Below are 19,852 nucleotides of genomic sequence, written 5' to 3'. Positions count from 1 at the left end.
GCTTTTTCTTCTTTTAGTACTGCAGAAACTGAACCTTCTCAGACGAGCCTGGAAACTCTAAATTCCCTTCTCTGTTTCTTTTCCTTTGCTTCTCCTTCCCTGGCCCCTACATCCTCTGCCAGGTATGACTCGAAAACAGCATTCTGTAAGCTTGCTTGGGTAAGGGAGAGAAGCTGTGGTATGTGCTACTGTGGGAACAGGGAGGGGGCAGAGTCTCCCCTTCAAGAACAGGATGGGCCCCATTCAGCCCAGGCCTCCTGGCTTCTCACCTACATGGAGATTAGGCAGGCAGAGAGTTTAAAAGATGGAGGAGTCTGGTGGGGGAGTGGTGGGCACAGTTGCTCACACCTGTAACCTCAGCATTTGAGGAGACCAAGGTGGACAGATTGCTTGAGCCCAGGAGTTCAAGACCAGCCTGGGCAACATGGGGAAATCCCATCTCTATAAATGCACACACACACACACACACACACACGCACAATTAGCCAGGCGTAATGGTGCACCCCTGTACATGGAGCTACTCGGGAGGCTCAGGTGGGAGGATTACTTGAGCCTGGGAAGTTGAGGCTGCAGTGAGCTGAGATCATGCCACTGCACTCCAGCCTAGACAACAGAGTGAGACTCGTGTCAAAAAAAGAAAAAAAAGATGGAGGAGTCTGAGAATAGGGGCGAGGAAGAGTCAAGGCAGGCCAGGGGTGTGAGATGCAGCCAAGCCTGGACAACCCCCATGAGTCAAACTCCTGGAGCTCCTGGCTGATGTAAGGAACATTGCAGGGGAAAGAAAGCAGGACTGGCCCAGCTTTCCAAAGCTGATGGCTGTGTTTTACTTCTCAATTTACCCTCATCTCTTGCCAGCTTCTCTGCTTTTTCACTTCCAGACAATTCATCTCTCCGTTCTCCTTTCCAGCCAAAGTAGTTGCTGAATATATTGAAATTTGATTACATTCTCTGGCCCTGTCCCTTTTGCCAGCAACACGCTTCCATCTAAAAGCCCTGCTGGAGTCTGGCTACCCTTTTTAATTCCCTGTTCTTACCAAATATCACCACACTTCATGCTAAAATATCCTCAATAACTTTTCCACTCACTCCTTAAAGCCATTGTCTCCCAACACTTCTGAGCTCACCATTCTATTAACATGGGCCTCTTGGGAATCACCAGTGATGTTATTTAATCCAGTGACCTTTGCCAAGTCTTCACCCCCTTTAATTTCTCTGGAACCTTTGATATTCTTAACCACCATCCTGAAATATTTTTTCTTTCTCCTTGGCTTTCCTCATATCTCCTTCCCACACTTCCTTCACTAGTTCTTTAATTCCCTTAATGAGAGCATCCTCGGACATTCTTTTCCTCTCTCATTCTCTTGTGCTGATTTCATCCTCCGGCGTTGCTCTAGCTCCCCCTTGAGTGTAATGATTTCCCAAACTGGAAGGCGCAATTTCAAGTTTAAAATTCTTGCCACCAAAATCCTGCCACCCAAAAGTCCGTACTATCAGGGCCTAAGTTACCTTTCCAGCCACGCTTTTCTCTTAGTTTATTTCTGGAAAGTAGTCGGGTACACTTCAAAGAGCAAGAGTGTAGAGATAAGGAAATATGATGACAAATCTTGGCTCCGCTGTCAACTGGCCACAAGATCTTAAGCAAATAACTTCTCTGAACCTTTTATTTTCTCATCCATAAATCAAGGATAAGAATAGTACTTAAAGGGATATTTTTTACACTTCGAGATAGAGTGTCTGGCACCTCACAGGTACTTAATAGTTAGAAATTACTATTATTGTTGTTATAACTGATGAGTACAGATCTTTTTTTTAACTTTTATTTTAAGTTCAGGGGTACAAGTGCAGGTTTGTTACCTAGGTAAGCTTGTGTCATGGAGGTTTGTTGTCAGATTATTTCATCACCCAGGTATTAAGCCCAGTGCTCATTAGTTATTTTTCCTGATCCTCTCCTCCTCCCAAGCTCCACCCTCTTAAAGGCCCCAGGGTGTGTTGTTCCCTTCTGTGTGTCTAAGAGAACAACATTTAGCCCTCACTTAAAAGTGAGAACATGCGGTACTTGGTTTTCTGTTCCTGTGTTACTTTAGTAAGGATAATGGTCTCCAGCTCCATTCTTGTCCCTGCAAAGGACATGATCTCATTCTTTTTTGTGTCGATGTAGTATTCCATGGAGTATATTATATGTACCACATTTTCTTTCTCCAGTCTATCATTGATGGGCATTTAGGTTAATTCCATGTCTTTGCTGTTGTGAATAGTGCTGCAGTGAACATACACGTGCATGTGTCCTTATAACAGAATGATTTATATTCCTTTGGGTATATACCCAGGATTTAAATTGCTAGGTCAGATGGTATTTCTGTCTTTAGGTCTTTTATTTCTCCCACAATGGCTGAACTAATTTACACTCCCATCAACAGTATATAAGCATTCCTTTTGCTCTGCAACCTCGCCAGCATCTGTTGTTTTTTGACCTTTTAATAATGGCCATTCTGACTGGTGTGAGATGGTACCTCATTGTGGTTTTGATTTGCATTTCTCTAATAATCAGTGAGCGTGATCTTTTTTTCATATGTTTGTTGGCCACACATATGTCTTCTTTTGAAAAGTGTCTGTTCATGTCCTTTTTATGCAGTTGTTTTTTCTTATAAATTTCTTTAAGTTCCTTAGAAATGCTGGATATTAGACTTTTGTTGGATGCATAGTTTGCAAAATTTTTCTCCCATTCTGTAAGTTGTCTGTTACTCTGTTGATAGTTTCTTTTGCTGTACAGAAATTCTTTAATTAGATCCCATTTGTCAATTTTTGCTCTTGTTGTGATTGCTTTTGGTATCTTCATCATGAAATCCTTGCCTGTGCCTATATCCTGAATGGTATTGCCTACGTTGTCTTCCAGGATTTTTATAATTTCAGGTTTTACTTTTCTTTCTTTCTTTTTTTTTTTTTTTTTTTTTTAAGATGGAGTCTCACTTTGTCACCCAGGCTGAAGTGAAGTGGTGTGATCTCAGCTCACTGCAACCTCCACCTCCTGGATTTAAGCAATTCTCATGCCTCAGCCTCCTGAGTAGCTGGGACTACAGGCATGCACCACCACTCCTGGCTAATTTTTGTCTTTCTTTGCAGAGATGAGGTTTCACCATATTGCCCAGGCTGGTCTCAAACTCCTGACCTCAAGTGGTTGACCTGCCTTGGCCTCCCAAAGTGCTGGGATTACAGGCATGAGCCACTAGGGTTTTACATTTAGGTCTTTAATCCATCTTGAATTAATTTTTGTGCATAGTGTAAGGAAAGGGTCCAGTTTCAATCTTCTGCATATAGCTAGCCAGTTATCCCAGCAGCATTTATTTTACTAGGGAATCCTTTCCCCATTGCTTGCTTTGTCAAAGATCAGGTGGTTGAGGTGTGCAATCTTATTTCTGAGTTCTCTATTATGTTCCCTTGGCCTATGTGTCTGTTTCTCCACCAGTACCATGCTGTTTTGGTTACTGTAGCCCTGTAGTATAGTTTGAAGTCAGGCAGTATGATGCCTCAAGCTTTGTTCTTTTTTCTTAGGATTGCCTTGGCTATTTGGGCTTTTTGGTTCAAGATCAATTTTAAAATAGTTTTCTCTAGTTCTGTGAAGAATATCAATGATAGTTGAATAGGAATAGCATTTAATCTATAAATTGCTTTGGGCAGTATGGTATTGTATTTTAATGATACTGATTTTTCCTATCTATGAGCACGGAATGTTTTTTCATTTGTTTGTGTCATCTCTGATTTCTTTGAGCAGTGTTTTGACTACAGATCTTTTAATGAAGCAAATGCTGTGCATACATAGGATACTGTGGGTTGGGGAGGAAGCTATAGGATCCAGCAATGCACAGCCTTAACTGGGGTGAGGACACAGGCAAGAGAATCCCAGCAAAGATTATAGAGGTAGCTCTTTCGACAGTTCTTGTATTCCTTGTGTCCATCCTGTTAGCATACATTCTCCTGCCCTAGATAAAATCCATCAGGGTGGAGAAGGTCTGATAGCGAGCTGCCCAGTACATAACCTCAACTTAAACCAATGTCTATAGAAACTCTACTTCTGGGAAAAACAAGTCCTATAAATGAATATATTATAAATTGGCATCATAAATGGACTAAAGTACTTCATTATCTCAATGGAATCTTTATAATAATCCTATGAAGTAGGTACTAATTTAAGTCTGATTTTTAGGGTGAGAAAACTGAGGCAGACTCAGAGTTGGCCCAAAGTCACACAATTATTAAGTGACAGAGCCAAAACTTGAACCCAGGTCTGCTCAGGTGCAGAGCCCAGTGCTCTACTCTACTATTTCCCTCTACTGCGTTGATTTTCAGGCTGACCGAAATATATGAGCCCAAGTTATGAGCACGTGATGGCTCAAGCTGACATTAAAATTACTGGCATCTGTTCTATTTCCAGGCAGAACAGAACCTCTCCCATTGGCATTATAAAGTAACTCCACCACAGAATCAACCCTGCTCACCACCAAACATTCAAGCTAACTATCAGAAAGTTACGTTATAGAGAAAAGAAATGCTTCTGAAGTTAAATCATTTCCAGAGAAGGGTAGCAGAACTCCGAGCAACTGTGGCAAAATATTGGTTGAAACTGCCATAAGCCAGAAGGCACTTAATTCAGCTGTAGTCTTTGAAAATGTCCATAACCTCCCAAAACAAAATGGCTGTGGCCTCTAAGCTTTTAAAATGTAATCATTTCCATTTATGAGTAGAGTCAATTGTTTTATAATTCTAGCACTGTTTACCTAAGAACCAGTAAAATGCACAAGAAAGGAAAATAGGTTTTGGAGTCAAGCAGATCCATATCAACAGCCAAGTCCAGATACTAAGAAATCTTACATTTATATACTCTCCAGGGCTCTCAAGCCCAATTCAGGTGAAGGTTGCCACGGACAGGTTTTGTTCATCTATCCCAGTCAACTAGTAGAGACAACTGAGCATCAACAGAGTGAAGTCTAACTCAAAAACCAGAGAGCTCTTACACCTTGAGCATTTCACTTTTGCATCAATGGTCCTCATACTTTTAAAATGTAGAGTCCTTTGAGGATTCGATGGAAACTGCCTCCTTTTCCCAGAAAGCTCTGCAACTTTGGTGTCAGACATACCTGGATTTGAATCTTGGCATCACCACTTAATAGTTGTGCTTCTTTAGGCAAGCTACTTAACCACTGAATGCCTTAACGTCTTTATCCATCAAACGGGGGCAGTCATAATATGAATCTCACAGGATTGTGACGAGGATTAAATGGGTTGATGCATTAAGCACTTTATGTCAGAGAGCAGAGAAGGGAGTGTAGTGTGGTCATTAGCAAGGCAGGCTCTGGTGTCTGATTTGACCACCTACCAGCTGTGAGACCACTTAACTGACCTGTTCTTTGGTTTTTCCATCTGTAAAACAGGTATGAGTCACAGTTGCCAATCTCATGGGGTTAGTGTGAGGATGAAAGGAGCTAATATGTCTAAAGTACTTACAGCCTAACGTATAAGCATTCAAAAAATCATAGCCATTATTAGGATCTCAGTGTCTCACACATGGCAGATACTTAATACGTGGTAGGTATTGTTAAATTCAGATTACAGATATCTAGGATAGGAGCTGTGTCTTCTCTATTCATGGTTCTTTCATGGTCCCTCATATAGTAGTCTGTATGTACACTCTTCAGTATATTGTATATACAGTATCAGTTGACTGACTGAGGCAACCAGCTGTTAAAATATATCCTAAATGATTGGCTCTAAATTGAAACTAAAGGAAACTGGTGATATGGTCCAAGCTATAGAAAGACTTATATTTCAAAACCTTGACATATAATCTCAGAGAAAACTGTGCTTCCAAAGAGAAAAAGGACCTGGGATAGCTCTCCTATTACCAAAAATACTCCTCTAATTTCAGCAGGGCCAGGGTCTGCTCATCATTCCTCTGATGGGGTATATTAGTCTGTTTTCACACTGCTGATGCAGACATACCTGAGAATGGAAAGAAAAAGAGGTTTAATGGACTTACAGTTCCACATGGCTGGGGAGGCCTCACAATCATGGCGGAAGGCAAGGAGGACCAAGTCACATTTTATTTGGATGGCAGCAGGCAAAGAGAGAGCTTGTTCAGGGAAACTCCCCGTTATATAACCATCAGATCTCATGAGACTTGCTCACTATCACAAGAACAGCATGGGAAAGACCTGCCCCCATGATTCAATAACCTCCCACTGGGTCCCTCCCACAATATATGGGAATTCAAGATGAGATTTGGGTGGGGACACTGCCAAACCATATCATTCGACTCCTGGTCCCTTTCAAATCTCATTTCCTTATATTTCAAAACCAATCATGCCCTCCCAAAAGTCCCCCAAAGTCTCAACTCATTTCAGCATTAACTCAAAAGTCCACAGTCCGAAGTCTCATCCAAACAAGGCAAGTCTCTTCTGCCTATGAGCCTGTAAAATCAAAAGCAAGTTAGTTACTTCCCGGATACAATGGGGGTACAGGCATTGGGTAAATACAGCCATTCCAAATGGGAGAAATTGGCCAAAACAAAGGGGCTACAGGCCCCATGCAATTCCAAAATCCAGCATGGCAGTCAAATCTCAAAGCTCCAAAATGATCTCCTTTGACTCCGTATCTCACATCCAGGTCACTCTGATGCAAGCAGTGCATCAGACACCTCTGCCCCTGTGGCTTTGCAGGGTATAGTCCCCCTCATGGCTGCTTTCATGGGCTGGTGTTGAGTGTCTGAGACTTTTCCAGGCTCACGGTGCAAGCTGTTGGTGGGTCTACCATTCTGGGGTCTGGAGGACAGTGGCCCTCTTCTCACAGGTCCACTAAGCAGTGCCCCAGTAGGGACTTGGTATGGGGACTTTGACCCCACATTTCCCTTCTACACTGCCCTAGCAGAGGTTCTCCATGAGGGCCTCACCCCTGCAGCAAACTTCTGCCTGGGCATCCAGGCATTTCCATACATCCTCTGAAATCTAGGTGGAGATTCCCAAACCTCAATTCTGGACTTCTGTGCACCCGCAGGCTCAACACCTCATGGAAGCTTTCAAGCCTTGGGATTTCCACCCTCTGAAGCCACAGCACAAGCTGTACCTTGACCCCTTTTAGTCACAGCTGGAGTGGCTGGGACACAGGGCACTAAGTACCTAGACTGCAAACAGCAGAGGGACCCTGGGCCTAGCCCACAAAATGATTTTCTCCTCCTAAACCTCTGGGTGATGGGAGGGGCTGCCGTGAAGACCTCTGACATACCCTGGAGACTTTTTCGCCATTGTCTTGGTGATTAACATTTGGCTCCTCATTACCTATGCAAATTTCAGCAGCCAGCTTGAATTTCTCCTCAGAAAATGGGATTTTATTTTCTATCGCATTGTCAGGCTGTAAATATTCCAAGCTTTTGTGCTCTGTTTTCCTTTTAAAACTGAATACCTTTAACAGCACCCAAATCACCTCTTGAATGCTTTGCTGCTTAGAAATTTCTTCCACCAGGTACCCTAAATCATCTCTCTCAAGTTCAAAGTTCCACAGATTTCTAGGGCAGGGGAAAAATGCCGCCAGTCTCTTTGCTAAAACATAACAAGAGTCACCTTTGCTTCAACAAGTTCCTTATCTCCATCTGAGACCACCCCTGCCTGGATTTCATTGTGCTTATCATTATCAGCAGTTTGGTCAAAGTCATTCAACAAGTCTCCAGGGAGTTCCAAACTTTCCCACATTTTCCTGTCTTCTGTTAAGCCCTCCAAACTGTTCCAACCTCTGCCTGTTACCCAGTTTCAAAGTCACTTCCACATTTTCAGGTGTCTTTTCAGCAGCGCCCCAGTCTACTGGTACCAATTTATTATATTAGTCCATTTTCACACTGCTGATAAAGACACACCTGAGACTGGGAAGAAAAAGAGACTTAATGGACTTACAGTTCCACATGGCTGGGGAGGCCTCACAATCATGGCAGAAGGCAAGGGGGACCAAGTCACATCTTACATGGATGGCAGCAGGCAAAGAGAGAGCTTGTGCAGGGAAACTCCCCCTTATAGAACCATCAGATCTCATGAGACTTATTCACTATCACGAGAACAGCATGGGAAAGCTCTGCCCCCATGACTCAATTACCTCCCACCAGGTCCCTCCCACAACATGTGGGAATTCAAAATGAGATGTGACTGGGGACACAGACAAACCATATCATGAGGCAAGCACAAATGCCATGTAAATCTGCTATTCTTCTGTAGACACTTGTGTCCAGCTAGAATCAGCTTCAAAAGGATAGCATAGATTTGAAAAAGGGTAGCAGTCAGTCTTGGGACATTAGAACATGGGTAATGAACTGGCCTTGAGTGAAAGGGACCACAGTGGGAGGTTTGGAGCTGACTTATGAATATGAGTCCTGTTTCAGCACCTACTATTGTTAAAGCCCCCTTTCTGTCCCAGAGAACCACCCTGGGCTCGATTCCCTCCACCCTAATGTAGCTCGGTTTTTTATCTGTGTGTCTACTTCAAGTTGAACTCAAAAGTAGAGCAATCATATGACATTATGTTTAAGGCAAAAAGTGACAGAGCAGGCTTCGTGTTGCATACAAATGTTGGTGGCCATCACAAAATCCTCACCTCATATCGTATGGTAATCACTTCCGTAAAGTAAGCAGGAAATAGGTTAGTAGTAGGCTGCCTCACCAGGAGTCATTTCAAATGTATTGTCACCTAAGGTATAACTTCCAAAGATGGAAAGAGATAAAGCCACTGAGTCAGCCCTCTTAATCCGTCTACAGCCACCAAGGTAATTACAGTTTTTAAAAACTCTACTCATAATTCATTGCTTTCATATCTAAAGTTAAGAGATCTAAAAGTTCTCCCACATCCCCACTTAGTAGTCATTACTAAGGTGAAAAAAGCCACCAGTATCAGCCTGGTCTCTTTTATCAGCAGTATCAGCAGTATCAGAAAGTACTACAATTTTCCCATCTGACTCACATCTAAATGACCCGCATCTAAAATGTTTTTCCTTCATTTTCCTTCTGTAAAGAGCTCATTTAAACTCTAATACTGTTGCTTTTCAAAAATTTCTAAAGAAAGAAGCATCTTGGAACAATGTATTAACTTCTGCATCAACTTTTATTTTATATAATAATTTTATATAATTTTTTAAAGGCAGATGTGTGTTTACTTTGAGAAATAAAAATGTTAACATTGAAACTGAAAGCCTGTTTCAGTTTTAAGGTACTTAATTGCCTTACAGCATATAATAAACCGAGGCCATCTTGTCCTTCAACTAATGGAGGGAGTGATAAAGAGATAGGAGCCCGGGACCCTATTCATTCCAGTTTTCCTTTGTACTTGGTTTACTTTGGCACCATGCCTTATGTGTATTTTACACTTCTTTACATTTTGTACATCCCTGTATGACAAATACTTGTCAAACAAAAACTAAACAGATTTATAACCCCTTAACTTGAAATGAGCCAAAATTGAACTGCCAAAACTTTATGACTTCATTTTCTTTCATAGTTTTCCACTACATTGGTTCAAACAGACAAACCCCACTTGAGGTCAAGCAGAGGTCATTTCACTTTCATTACTAAAATATAATTTACAATATGCCAGACCTAAACAAGTTTAGCCTAAAGGGTTTGTATAATGTAAACCATCTGTTCCTCAACAATACAGCTAATTTCCTGCCGTCACCGTACAGTCTACTGACTGCTTCTTTAAGGGTTTTTATGATTTTTTAACTAGTTCAGGATTTATGTAAAATTTGAAAATGAGTCTATAGTTAGGACTCATTTGTACCAGGTAACTTGAGCACCTTAAAAATGCAAATCACTGTGGAAATCGTTCCCCTGAAACCAAGCTAGGAGCATTTTTTTTTCTGGGCACTTCTTTGCTGGCAGCTGCACAGGTGTTCGAAGGGAAGATTTTGTGGACTCTGCCATTTTAGAAGATTTCCATGCCTCTTTGCAAAGCAAACCCCCCCAAATTTAGTTTTCAGTAGCTCTAGTAAATGACTCCTTGGAGAAGACTTGGGATTATATGCTATATGGCCCACTGGATATTGGTGAGATAGGACAAGATATACTTCGGGGTAAAATCTACTTTCTTTCATGTGTCTGAACAGGGAGAAAGAACAATTATAATTCCATAGAGTGACCACATACTGAAGGCCAACCTCCTAGCCCTGCAAGGTGGCAGGCCTCAGGCTGAGCCTCCAGAGACATTCGGCTTCAATCTGGAATTGCTGGCCAGCAGGCTTCTCTGGTTTCAAACAGAATGCTGTGGCCCAAAACAGAGAGCCTTGGAGTTGCAAGTGTGGCTGTTTCGGCTCTCCTGAAAATTCTTGATACTTTCTTTAGCCCCTTTCTCCATCTGTAAAATGGCAAAATTAAGCGTTCTTTTTCCAAAGGCAAATATATGAGAACAAATGTGCTTACCTCAGTGGAGGGGAATGCAGCTGGTGTTAGCCATGAAGCCCCAAGGCCATGTGTAGGGCTGGTGCCAAGGTCCCGTCCACCTCTTCCTCTTTTCCCACCTCCAGAAGTTTGACTGGCTTACTTCCTTTTCCCATCTGCTACCATCCACTTTTCTACATGAATTCTTGTTGCCTTCACCTTCATTCACATCTCAGAGGAGCCAGCCACAGGCCACTCAACTTCTCACCTACCCTCAAGCTCCAAAACAAATTCTCTGTCATTTTTAAAGCTTTTTTTTTTTTTTTTTTAAACTAACAACTGCAGGAGAACAGAGAAAGATTAACAGGAAGAAATTTAAATACTCTGGAACTACTTAAGGCTTAAATGGATCTAAATTATTTGCATTACTTTACTTCATGGATGACTTTCCTAAGGACAATAAGAATGATTTAAAGAGCACTTATTAGGTGGCAATTACGTTCATACATCATTGTATTTAATTTCTACTGCAACCGCGCAAGCTAGATAGTACATTATTTCATAGATATGGAAACAGAGGTTCAGAAAAGTTAAGAAATTCACCCAAGGTCAGTGATTAATATTATAGGGCCTATGCCACAGGATCATGGTGTTAAATAAGTTAATATTTGCTAAGTGCTTAGAACAGTAACTGGCACAAAGTAAGTGCTATGTAAGTATTAACTATTATTAATAGAAAGCAGCAGATTCAAGACGCAAACCCAAATTTATAGGAGTCCAAAGCTCACTTGGTTTGAATTATACCATACTGCCTATGGATTTGTTTCAAGCAGTGAAGGAGGAGAAGGTATTGGGTTTCTAACTCCTCATTATACCAGTCTAATATTCCATGAGTTTACTTCCTAATTCCCATTTTCCACAAAGAAGTTTCAGTACTCAGTCCCTTAAACTTCTCTATCTCCAAAAGCCTAGAGATCTTATTTTTGTCAAAAAGTAAGTGATATCTACTGTGCCATTCAGGGGACCTTCACCTAAACTGGATTTATTTACATCATTAGGAAAAGTTCTGATGGAAATCTCCAATCTTAACATCATGCAGGAAAAATTCACTTTGGGTTACTCTTGCCAGCAAAAGTAAAATCTTCCGAGCGCTACAAGACAAAAAAATAGGGTTGGCTCGACTGGTTACCTTTCTCATTACCCACGCCTTGCTCTCTCAAAGGAATTCCACGAGCTCCCACAAGAATACAGACCCTAAAAGCAAAAGCAAAAATGGTGGATGGACTTGTAATTGCAAAAGGTATTTCCTAGTTCAGTAAGATGGGAAGATTTCCCTGTTTTTTTAAAAAAATTAATTAATTTTGAGCATTGTTAATATTTTCACCTGGTTGAAAAATTTCAAAGCATAAAAAAGCATGAAGTGAAAAATCTCTTACTTCTGCCCCCTTTTTCCAGTTCCTACTTCCATACCCCCAATAATCACTGCTATCTATTTCCCAAGTATCCTTTTATAGTTTCTTTATGCTTATACAAAGAAATATATTTCATGTGTTATTTTTCTCCTTCTCTCTTACACAAAAGCAGCACCCAGCATTAACTGTTCTGTTGCTTTTTATTTTTAGCTGAGCAAAGGATTTTGTAGACCTTTCCATATCAGTACATAGGAAACGTCCTCATTCTTTTTTTACAAATGTAGAATATTCTATTTACTAGCTCCACCGTAATTGATTTAATGTGTTCTCTATGGGGACATGGAGGTCATTTGTAATATTTTGCTGTTACAAACAATACTATATTGAATAGAACTAGATCAATAAGCTTTAATTTGCTGAAAGTTTAAAGCAACACATTACCATTACTTTCTGTACAAGTAAACTTTCTAAAACTCATTTCCAAATATAAACCTCATAAAGTCTGCTTTGATGAACAAATGAGACCAATTTATAATGAGACAGATTATTTGCATAGAATAATTAATGTTCTAAAATCCCCAATCCCAATTTGTCCTTTTAAGTGGGTATTTTGCTGCAAGTTTATTTACACTTACAATTAGGTTAGTGGGCATTTTGCCCTGGAAAATATCAGCCTAGAACAAATCTAATTACCATGAATTCTAAATTAGCAGAGTTTGGATAAGAGAATTTTTTTACCAAATTTTCTAAACTGTTGTTTTAAACTCTGTACAGAGAGCTCTGGATTTCATATGTATTTCAACATTGTCAGTTTCAATTAGAATTTTCAGGGTAGTATTCTTTTTTAAAAAATAAGGATTTCAAGGATGGGGATTATTTGAAAATCAGTTATATGTAAAATGCATTGTTTTTATTACTTTCTTTTCTAACAAATTAAATGAAACATCAGACTAAATTTGAGGTATATTTTAAAATAGTAAAAACATATGACATTATAGACATTTACTTGCCAAGATCAAATGTCATGATTCAATACTTATTTTCATTGTGAGCTAGATGCCTTCACCTGTCTGTCTTAAGGTCAATTAATAAAGAACCCACTTGAGAAGCCCTAGGGATATACGTTGGTATGAAGGGCAGTGCTTCCAGTAAGATTTCCCTTGAAATCTGGTTGTGAGGACAAAATATGTGCATAAAAAGAACAGAAACATCAAGTTGATGATAATAACAAAAGGTTAAATAGTACTTATCATGGGCCAGACATAGGTCTGAGTATTTTACAAACATTAACTCATAGGTCTGAGTGCTTTACAAACATTAACTCATTAAAAGTTTGCAATAACATGGTAAGTACAATTATTATCATCCCATGTTATAGATGAAGGAATTGAGGCACGAAGTTAAATGTTGTATCCGGGGTCACATAGCTGGTAAGTAGAGAAGGCAGGATTCCGACTCAGACTGTCTGGCTATGGAGGCCACGTGTGTAACCAGCCACCACACTGCTTTGTGTGTGTGGTGGCATTCACAGTAAAGGCAAAAGATTCTAGCAAAGAAATGACCATAGTGGTCAGGGAAGGTTTTGCAGGAAGTGGGGCCTGAAACAGACTTTTTAGAAAAGAAAGGATTTAATCAATGGAGAGGACCACATTTTAGACCTTCCCATCTCTATTGTGAGTACTTCAGAAGGACAATCTTTTGTGTTGGTTTCTCTTTTTAGCACAATAAATATTCTAAGAATGGCAGAACATTGGAGGAACAAAAGTATTACGCAACAATGTAAATGGTTTCGGGGGTGGACATTGAGAAAACCTGTTTAACTAAAGAAGTAGCAAGGGATCATGTCAGGAAAGTGAGTTAGGACCAGATTACAAATGCTCTTGAGTACCAGGCTGTAGCCTCTGCGGTAGTGCTTCTGACACCCTAATCTTCACAGAAACCACAGGGGTCTTGCTGATTCAGTAGGTCTGAGGTGGGCCCAAGAGTCTGCATTTGCAGTAAGTTTGGGTGATGCTGATGCTGCTGGTCCCCAGACCACAGTTTGAGTGCCAAGACTCTAGACAACAGCAAGAAACCATTTCGGGGCTGGGTTGAGGGAAGGGGATAGGGTAGTGATGGAAAGTTGCCTATGGCACCTCCCCTGAGTTGCAGCCAACAATTTGAAAGATATACAGACCTACAATATTTTATTTAATTTGTTTATAGAACCTTTTTCTATATGCCCCATCCCTCCTTTCAGATGCAAAGCTGTCTTGCCTGAAGAAATATTTTAAACCACCTTTTTCCTCTCTTTCATACAGAGCAAGGCTAAAGAGCTGCCTCTTTCTGCTGTACGCTTTATGGAAGAATTGGGTGAATGTGCCTTTGGAAAAATCTATAAAGGCCATCTCTATCTCCCAGGCATGGACCATGCTCAGCTGGTTGCTATCAAGACCTTGAAAGATTATAACAATCCCCAGCAATGGACAGAATTTCAACAAGAAGCCTCCCTAATGGCAGAACTGCACCACCCCAATATTGTCTGCCTGCTAGGTGCCGTCACTCAGGAACAACCTGTGTGCATGCTTTTTGAATATATGAATCAGGGGGATCTCCATGAGTTCCTCATCATGCGATCCCCACACTCTGATGTTGGCTGCAGTAGTGATGAAGATGGGACTGTGAAATCCAGCCTGGACCATGGAGATTTTCTGCACATTGCAATTCAGATTGCAGCCGGCATGGAATACCTGTCTAGTCACTTCTTTGTCCACAAGGATCTTGCAGCTCGCAATATTTTAATCGGAGAGCAACTTCATGTAAAAATTTCAGACTTGGGGCTTTCCAGAGAAATTTACTCCGCTGATTACTACAGAGTCCAGAGTAAGTCCTTGCTGCCCATTCGCTGGATGCCGCCTGAAGCCATCATGTATGGCAAATTCTCTTCCGATTCAGATATCTGGTCCTTTGGGGTTGTCCTGTGGGAGATTTTCAGTTTTGGACTCCAGCCATATTATGGATTCAGTAACCAGGAAGTGATTGAGATGGTGAGAAAACGGCAGCTCTTACCATGCTCTGAAGACTGCCCACCCAGAATGTACAGCCTCATGACAGAGTGCTGGAATGAGATTCCTTCCAGGAGACCAAGATTTAAAGATATTCACGTCCGGCTTCGGTCCTGGGAGGGGCTGTCAAGTCACACCAGCTCTACTACTCCTTCGGGGGGAAATGCCACCACACAGACAACCTCCCTCAGTGCCAGCCCAGTGAGTAATCTCAGTAACCCCAGATATCCTAATTACATATTCCCGAGCCAGGGTATTACACCACAGGGCCAGATTGCTGGTTTCATTGGCCCACCAATACCTCAGAACCAGCGATTCATTCCCATCAATGGATACCCAATACCTCCTGGATATGCAGCGTTTCCAGCTGCCCACTACCAGCCAACAGGTCCTCCCAGAGTGATTCAGCACTGCCCGCCTCCCAAGAGTCGGTCCCCAAGCAGTGCCAGTGGGTCGACTAGCACTGGCCATGTGACTAGCTTGCCCTCATCAGGATCCAATCAGGAAGCAAATATTCCTTTACTACCACACATGTCAATTCCAAATCATCCTGGTGGAATGGGTATCACCGTTTTTGGCAACAAATCTCAAAAACCGTACAAAATTGATGCAAAGCAAGCATCTTTGCTAGGAGATGCCAATATTCATGGACACACCGAATCTATGATTTCTGCAGAACTGTAAAATGCACAACTTTTGTAAATGTGGTATACAGGACAAACTAGACGGCCGTAGAAAAGATTTATATTCAAATGTTTCTATTAAAGTAAGGTTCTCATTTAGCAGACATCGCAACAAGTATCTTCTGTGAAGTTTGACTGTGTCTTACCAAGCAGGACAGACACTAGGCCAGAAAAAAAAAAAAACATTGTGGGATGTACACTCCATTGGAGTGCATGACATGGCATTGGGATTGGAACATGTGGTTTCAAGTACTGAAAACTGCACACCAGTGAAGAGAAAAAGAATCTTGTGATTAAATATAAAACCAAAAGTCAAATGGTGCTTTGTGTTTTAGCCTTCAGTCACCATGACTGGTCTCTCCCCCAGATGTATATATACCATAGCATTTGTCTACCTGCTGTCTTTTCTTCAGGACGGATGTTCAGGAATTATATTGATTCGGTTTAGACTCTGCGCATGTTCTTATGGAAATGATGTTCAGAATCAATGAAGAAACTTCAGGCCAAATTTGAAACCCTGGAGGGAAATGAGCCATAAGACAAGTATAACAAGCCCTGAAGCCTTCTATGTCGTTGGGCTTCTTTGAGAAGGTGTAGAGTGTGCCTTTTTGTGAATCCTCCTCTGATCATGAGGGTCTTTCCCAGATTTTCTCACAGTGTGCTTACACTGCCCTTGGAATAACACAGGGCATCAGACCATAAAAAGGCTAGATGTGGATGCTAGAATTGATTGTTGGTTGATAGTTCACTTTGCTGGATTAGGAATGAGGCGCCAAAGGAAGCACAGCCAGGAAAATGGCCCCACAGCCTAGATCAGTTTCTGTGGGAAAGGAAAAAGGGTTCCCATGGGGACAGCCCCCAAAGGAGTTTTCTGGAACCAGTAACACTGAAAAATAAGTGTGTGGCTACAGATGAGCACACCCACCCCTTGCAACTCCCTGTTTACAAGTTGTCTGAGGCATTGGGGTGCTTATGGTCAATGGACTCTAGGGAAGTAGGAAACTCCATCATGATACCAATGTCTAGTAATTTTTAAGTTTCTCTCCCTTTTTTTCTGTGCTGGTAATGATCACAGATTTGATTCCTGCCCCAAGAATTACAACAATTTATTCATACAGTTAGTTGGAATCCAAAGGCAATTAATTCTATTTTGCAAAATATGATGGTCTTCCTAAAAAACAAGTACTGAGTTCTCATTTCAAAAGTTACCAAGAACTGAATTCTTTAAACTAGCAAACAGAAGCAACATGACCGTTTTTGCCTTAGTGGGAGGTTTCAGATGTGCAGCTTGTGGCATTTACCTGCCAACCATCTTTTGCCAAGTTTAGAATTCTTACGCGTTTCAAGTTCTATATAGAAAGTAATTTTACTTTTGATTTTTTTCTTGTTAAAAAAACCCTCCTTTGTTCTAAGAACAGTGTCTCAAAGTCTCATTTTTACTTTAAAGGTATAAGAGACTTGTAAAGAGACTTACAGGATATAAAAGTAATTCCCGGAAATGATATTTGATGAGGAGAATATAAGAGAATTAAAAACACATTGATGTTTTCATTTTTACAAAATACAACTTGCATGAGAAATCAAGAAAATATGTTTACCAAAATGCATTGCAATTTTCCCAAACCTGAGTCTTCAAATAACAAACATGAACTTACAGGTACTGTGAACTCGAAGAATTGGCTATATCCAGATTTCTGGGAGATAAATTAAGACCTATTTTTGTGGCATAAATAAGCTGATTCAGAAGTTACGTTTCTTAACTTTAGGTAGAGGAGAATATTTGTATCCTTTTGTTGCTATGCAACTGTTTAATGATGAAGCTTCAAACCACAATTTTGTATATCATATGACAATCAATTGTTTTCCAAGAATATTTATTATTTTAAGTACACAATTTCAGTGAATCTGAGTTTTTCTAGAAGTCCCTTAAAGGGAAATTAGCATTCCATGAGCCAGTAAAATACCTACTCTGGTAAAACATTATTATGGTTAAAAAGTAAATTCAAGTTAGTTTTTTATAAAGAACTATAACATTTATTGTAAACATTTTATAATAACTGAAAACATTAAAGTGAGCAAATGAAATTTCAAAACCACTTGTAATAATGTATTTTATAATCGCACTGTGATACTATATAACACAGTCTCTTTTGTATTAAAATAGTATTTTTTTCACAAACTGAAAAATATCTTTTCCTTTGCCGACAATGTTTTGTAAGATGACTTTGTTTTCAGATCTTTTTCTCTTTTTTTGCACAAAACTATGCTTATGGTTTGTGTCACAGAAGTGAAAATATATCTTTGCATTTTTATATCTGGTCTGTTTTTCTTGTTTCCTTTGTTTTTAACTTGATATAGATTTTCTTCAAATATATAACGGCAATTTTCAGATATCTCACCCTACCATATCTTTCCTTATTTTCACTGCATGCATTTAATCACTGTATTACTTAATGTTTGATTTGTTATTATGGGCATTTCAAATAGACAAACATTGAATTGTAATGACAAAAAGGCTATTTTATATTAAGGATATATTCATTTGTATTTCACACACCAGAGATGATATTAAACACTGATTATTTTATGCTGCTGTTTATTAAAAATGTTTACTATAAAATATTATTTCCTGAATATTACTGTCATAGAGGTATTTGGGAATTTTAATATTTACATTTTATAGAAAGAGAAATCACAATTCCTCTTTGCTGTTATTTCATTAATTTTTTTTTTCAGTAGGCTTTTAAAACAGACTTGGGCATTATTTTGCTAACAACCATAGGTGGAGAGGGGAATCCTAATGATTTCATAACTGAATACTATCCACCTATATATGGCAAGTTTTGAATTTTTAAAATCAAAATAATATATTGAATAGTTACAACCAATGGAATATAAAAAATGTTTGATTTTAAGAATACAGTTGCATCATTTTCTGCCTTGATGCAAATTAAAGTCACGAGATGACACTGATATTTCCCATTCTTTAGTAAAGATTAAAAACCTGAGAGCACCCAACATGAGTGAAGGTGTATTCAGATGGGCATGCTTGGCCTTGGCAGGTGGGCATGTGAATTGGCCCAGCCTTTCTGGTGGTAATTTGGTTAATCTACCAATGCCTTAAAAACGTTAAGGCTGGGCATGGTGGTGCACATTTGTAGTCCCAGCTACTCAGGAGGCTGAGGTGGGAGGATTGCTTGAGCCTAGGAGGTCAAGGCTGCAGTGAGCCATGATCAAGCCACTTAACTCCAGTCCGAGTGACAGAGTGAGACCCTGTCTCAAATAAAATAAAATAAAAATAAAAATAAAAATAAAAATGTTTATATCCTTGAATCTAGAAATTCCACATCTGGGGATTAATCCTAAGGCAATCATTTTCTTTTTATTTATTTATTTATTTAGGCAATCATTTTCTTATCCCACTCCTCCATACAAAAGGCTATTAACCTTCTGAGCTAGAGCCAGCTCATTCTAGCTCTTGAGAGATGAGTGTTAAGTATTCTGGACAATTCACCAGCCAGTTGTTAGACTGTTGGTAGCTTGGCCCCGACACGGTGCAATATTTACACCATGGGCATCGGCAATGGCTACAACTCAGAGCTCTGCATTTTTCTGGAAAGCTGGTTTGTCAGCTCACGAGACACTCACCCACCATGCTATTCTGTAGCCACTCACTCATCTGGACATCCCAGTGAAGACAAGGTCCAGTGTGTATGTGAGGTGGACACAGCAGGCTGCATGCTGCGGATTGTGGAGAAAATGGAGCGAGTGTTGGAGTATGTGTGTTTAGATGTGTGTGGAAAGCCTCTTAGAGGAGACACAGTGCCCAGGACCAGCTGCTGCCTCAGGATGCAAAGGCAGTGGGAATGAACGAGAGAAACTCACTTTTTCTACATATCCTTTTGTAGTCTTTGAATTGTTTCCATGTTCCAAATTTTTTAAATGCAAAAGACAGTAAAAAAGAAAAATCTTTTTTCACAATTATGTTCTTCTTGTTGTGAGTTGTTTGTGAATGTGAAAAATGAGACAACATAGCTGTCCATGTAAAAGGGAAGGTTGAGTAAATCCCGCAGGGTGGCTCCCGGCTGGGACACCATGGGCTTATTACAAGTGGGTGTTCACAATTATTATCATAATGGGGAAGCTGCTACTGAGTTTACTGCAATAAAGCCTATTAGATAGTTGTATACACAGTATTATCTTGATTGCACAAAAAACCCCCCAAACACATTGGTGGGAAATATTCCAAACCATATACAGTGTGTTTCTGGTTAGTATTGTTATGAACAATTTAAATTTTCTTTTGCATTTTT

General features: G+C 40.2%; 1 protein-coding gene across 1 annotated transcript in view; it reads left to right on the top strand.

The window, feature by feature from the left end:
* ROR1 (receptor tyrosine kinase-like orphan receptor 1) overlaps positions 1-16,098 on the top strand; it is a 161,178-nt gene extending 145,080 nt beyond the window's left edge. The window contains exon 8 of the mRNA XM_011979538.1: positions 14,113-16,098. Coding sequence (XP_011834928.1) covers positions 14,113-15,540 — 1,428 coding nt within the window. The 3' untranslated portion in view covers positions 15,541-16,098. The remainder of the gene's footprint in view (positions 1-14,112) is intronic.
* The last annotated feature ends 3,754 nt before the right edge of the window (positions 16,099-19,852 follow it).

The sequence above is a fragment of the Mandrillus leucophaeus genome, unplaced genomic scaffold, assembly GCF_000951045.1.
Source record: "Mandrillus leucophaeus isolate KB7577 unplaced genomic scaffold, Mleu.le_1.0 Scaffold2024, whole genome shotgun sequence".
In the NCBI taxonomy this organism is placed as follows: domain Eukaryota; kingdom Metazoa; phylum Chordata; class Mammalia; order Primates; family Cercopithecidae; genus Mandrillus; species Mandrillus leucophaeus.
The sequence above is the reverse complement of the archived record's forward strand: the minus strand, read 5'-3'. Positions and strand labels throughout refer to the sequence as shown.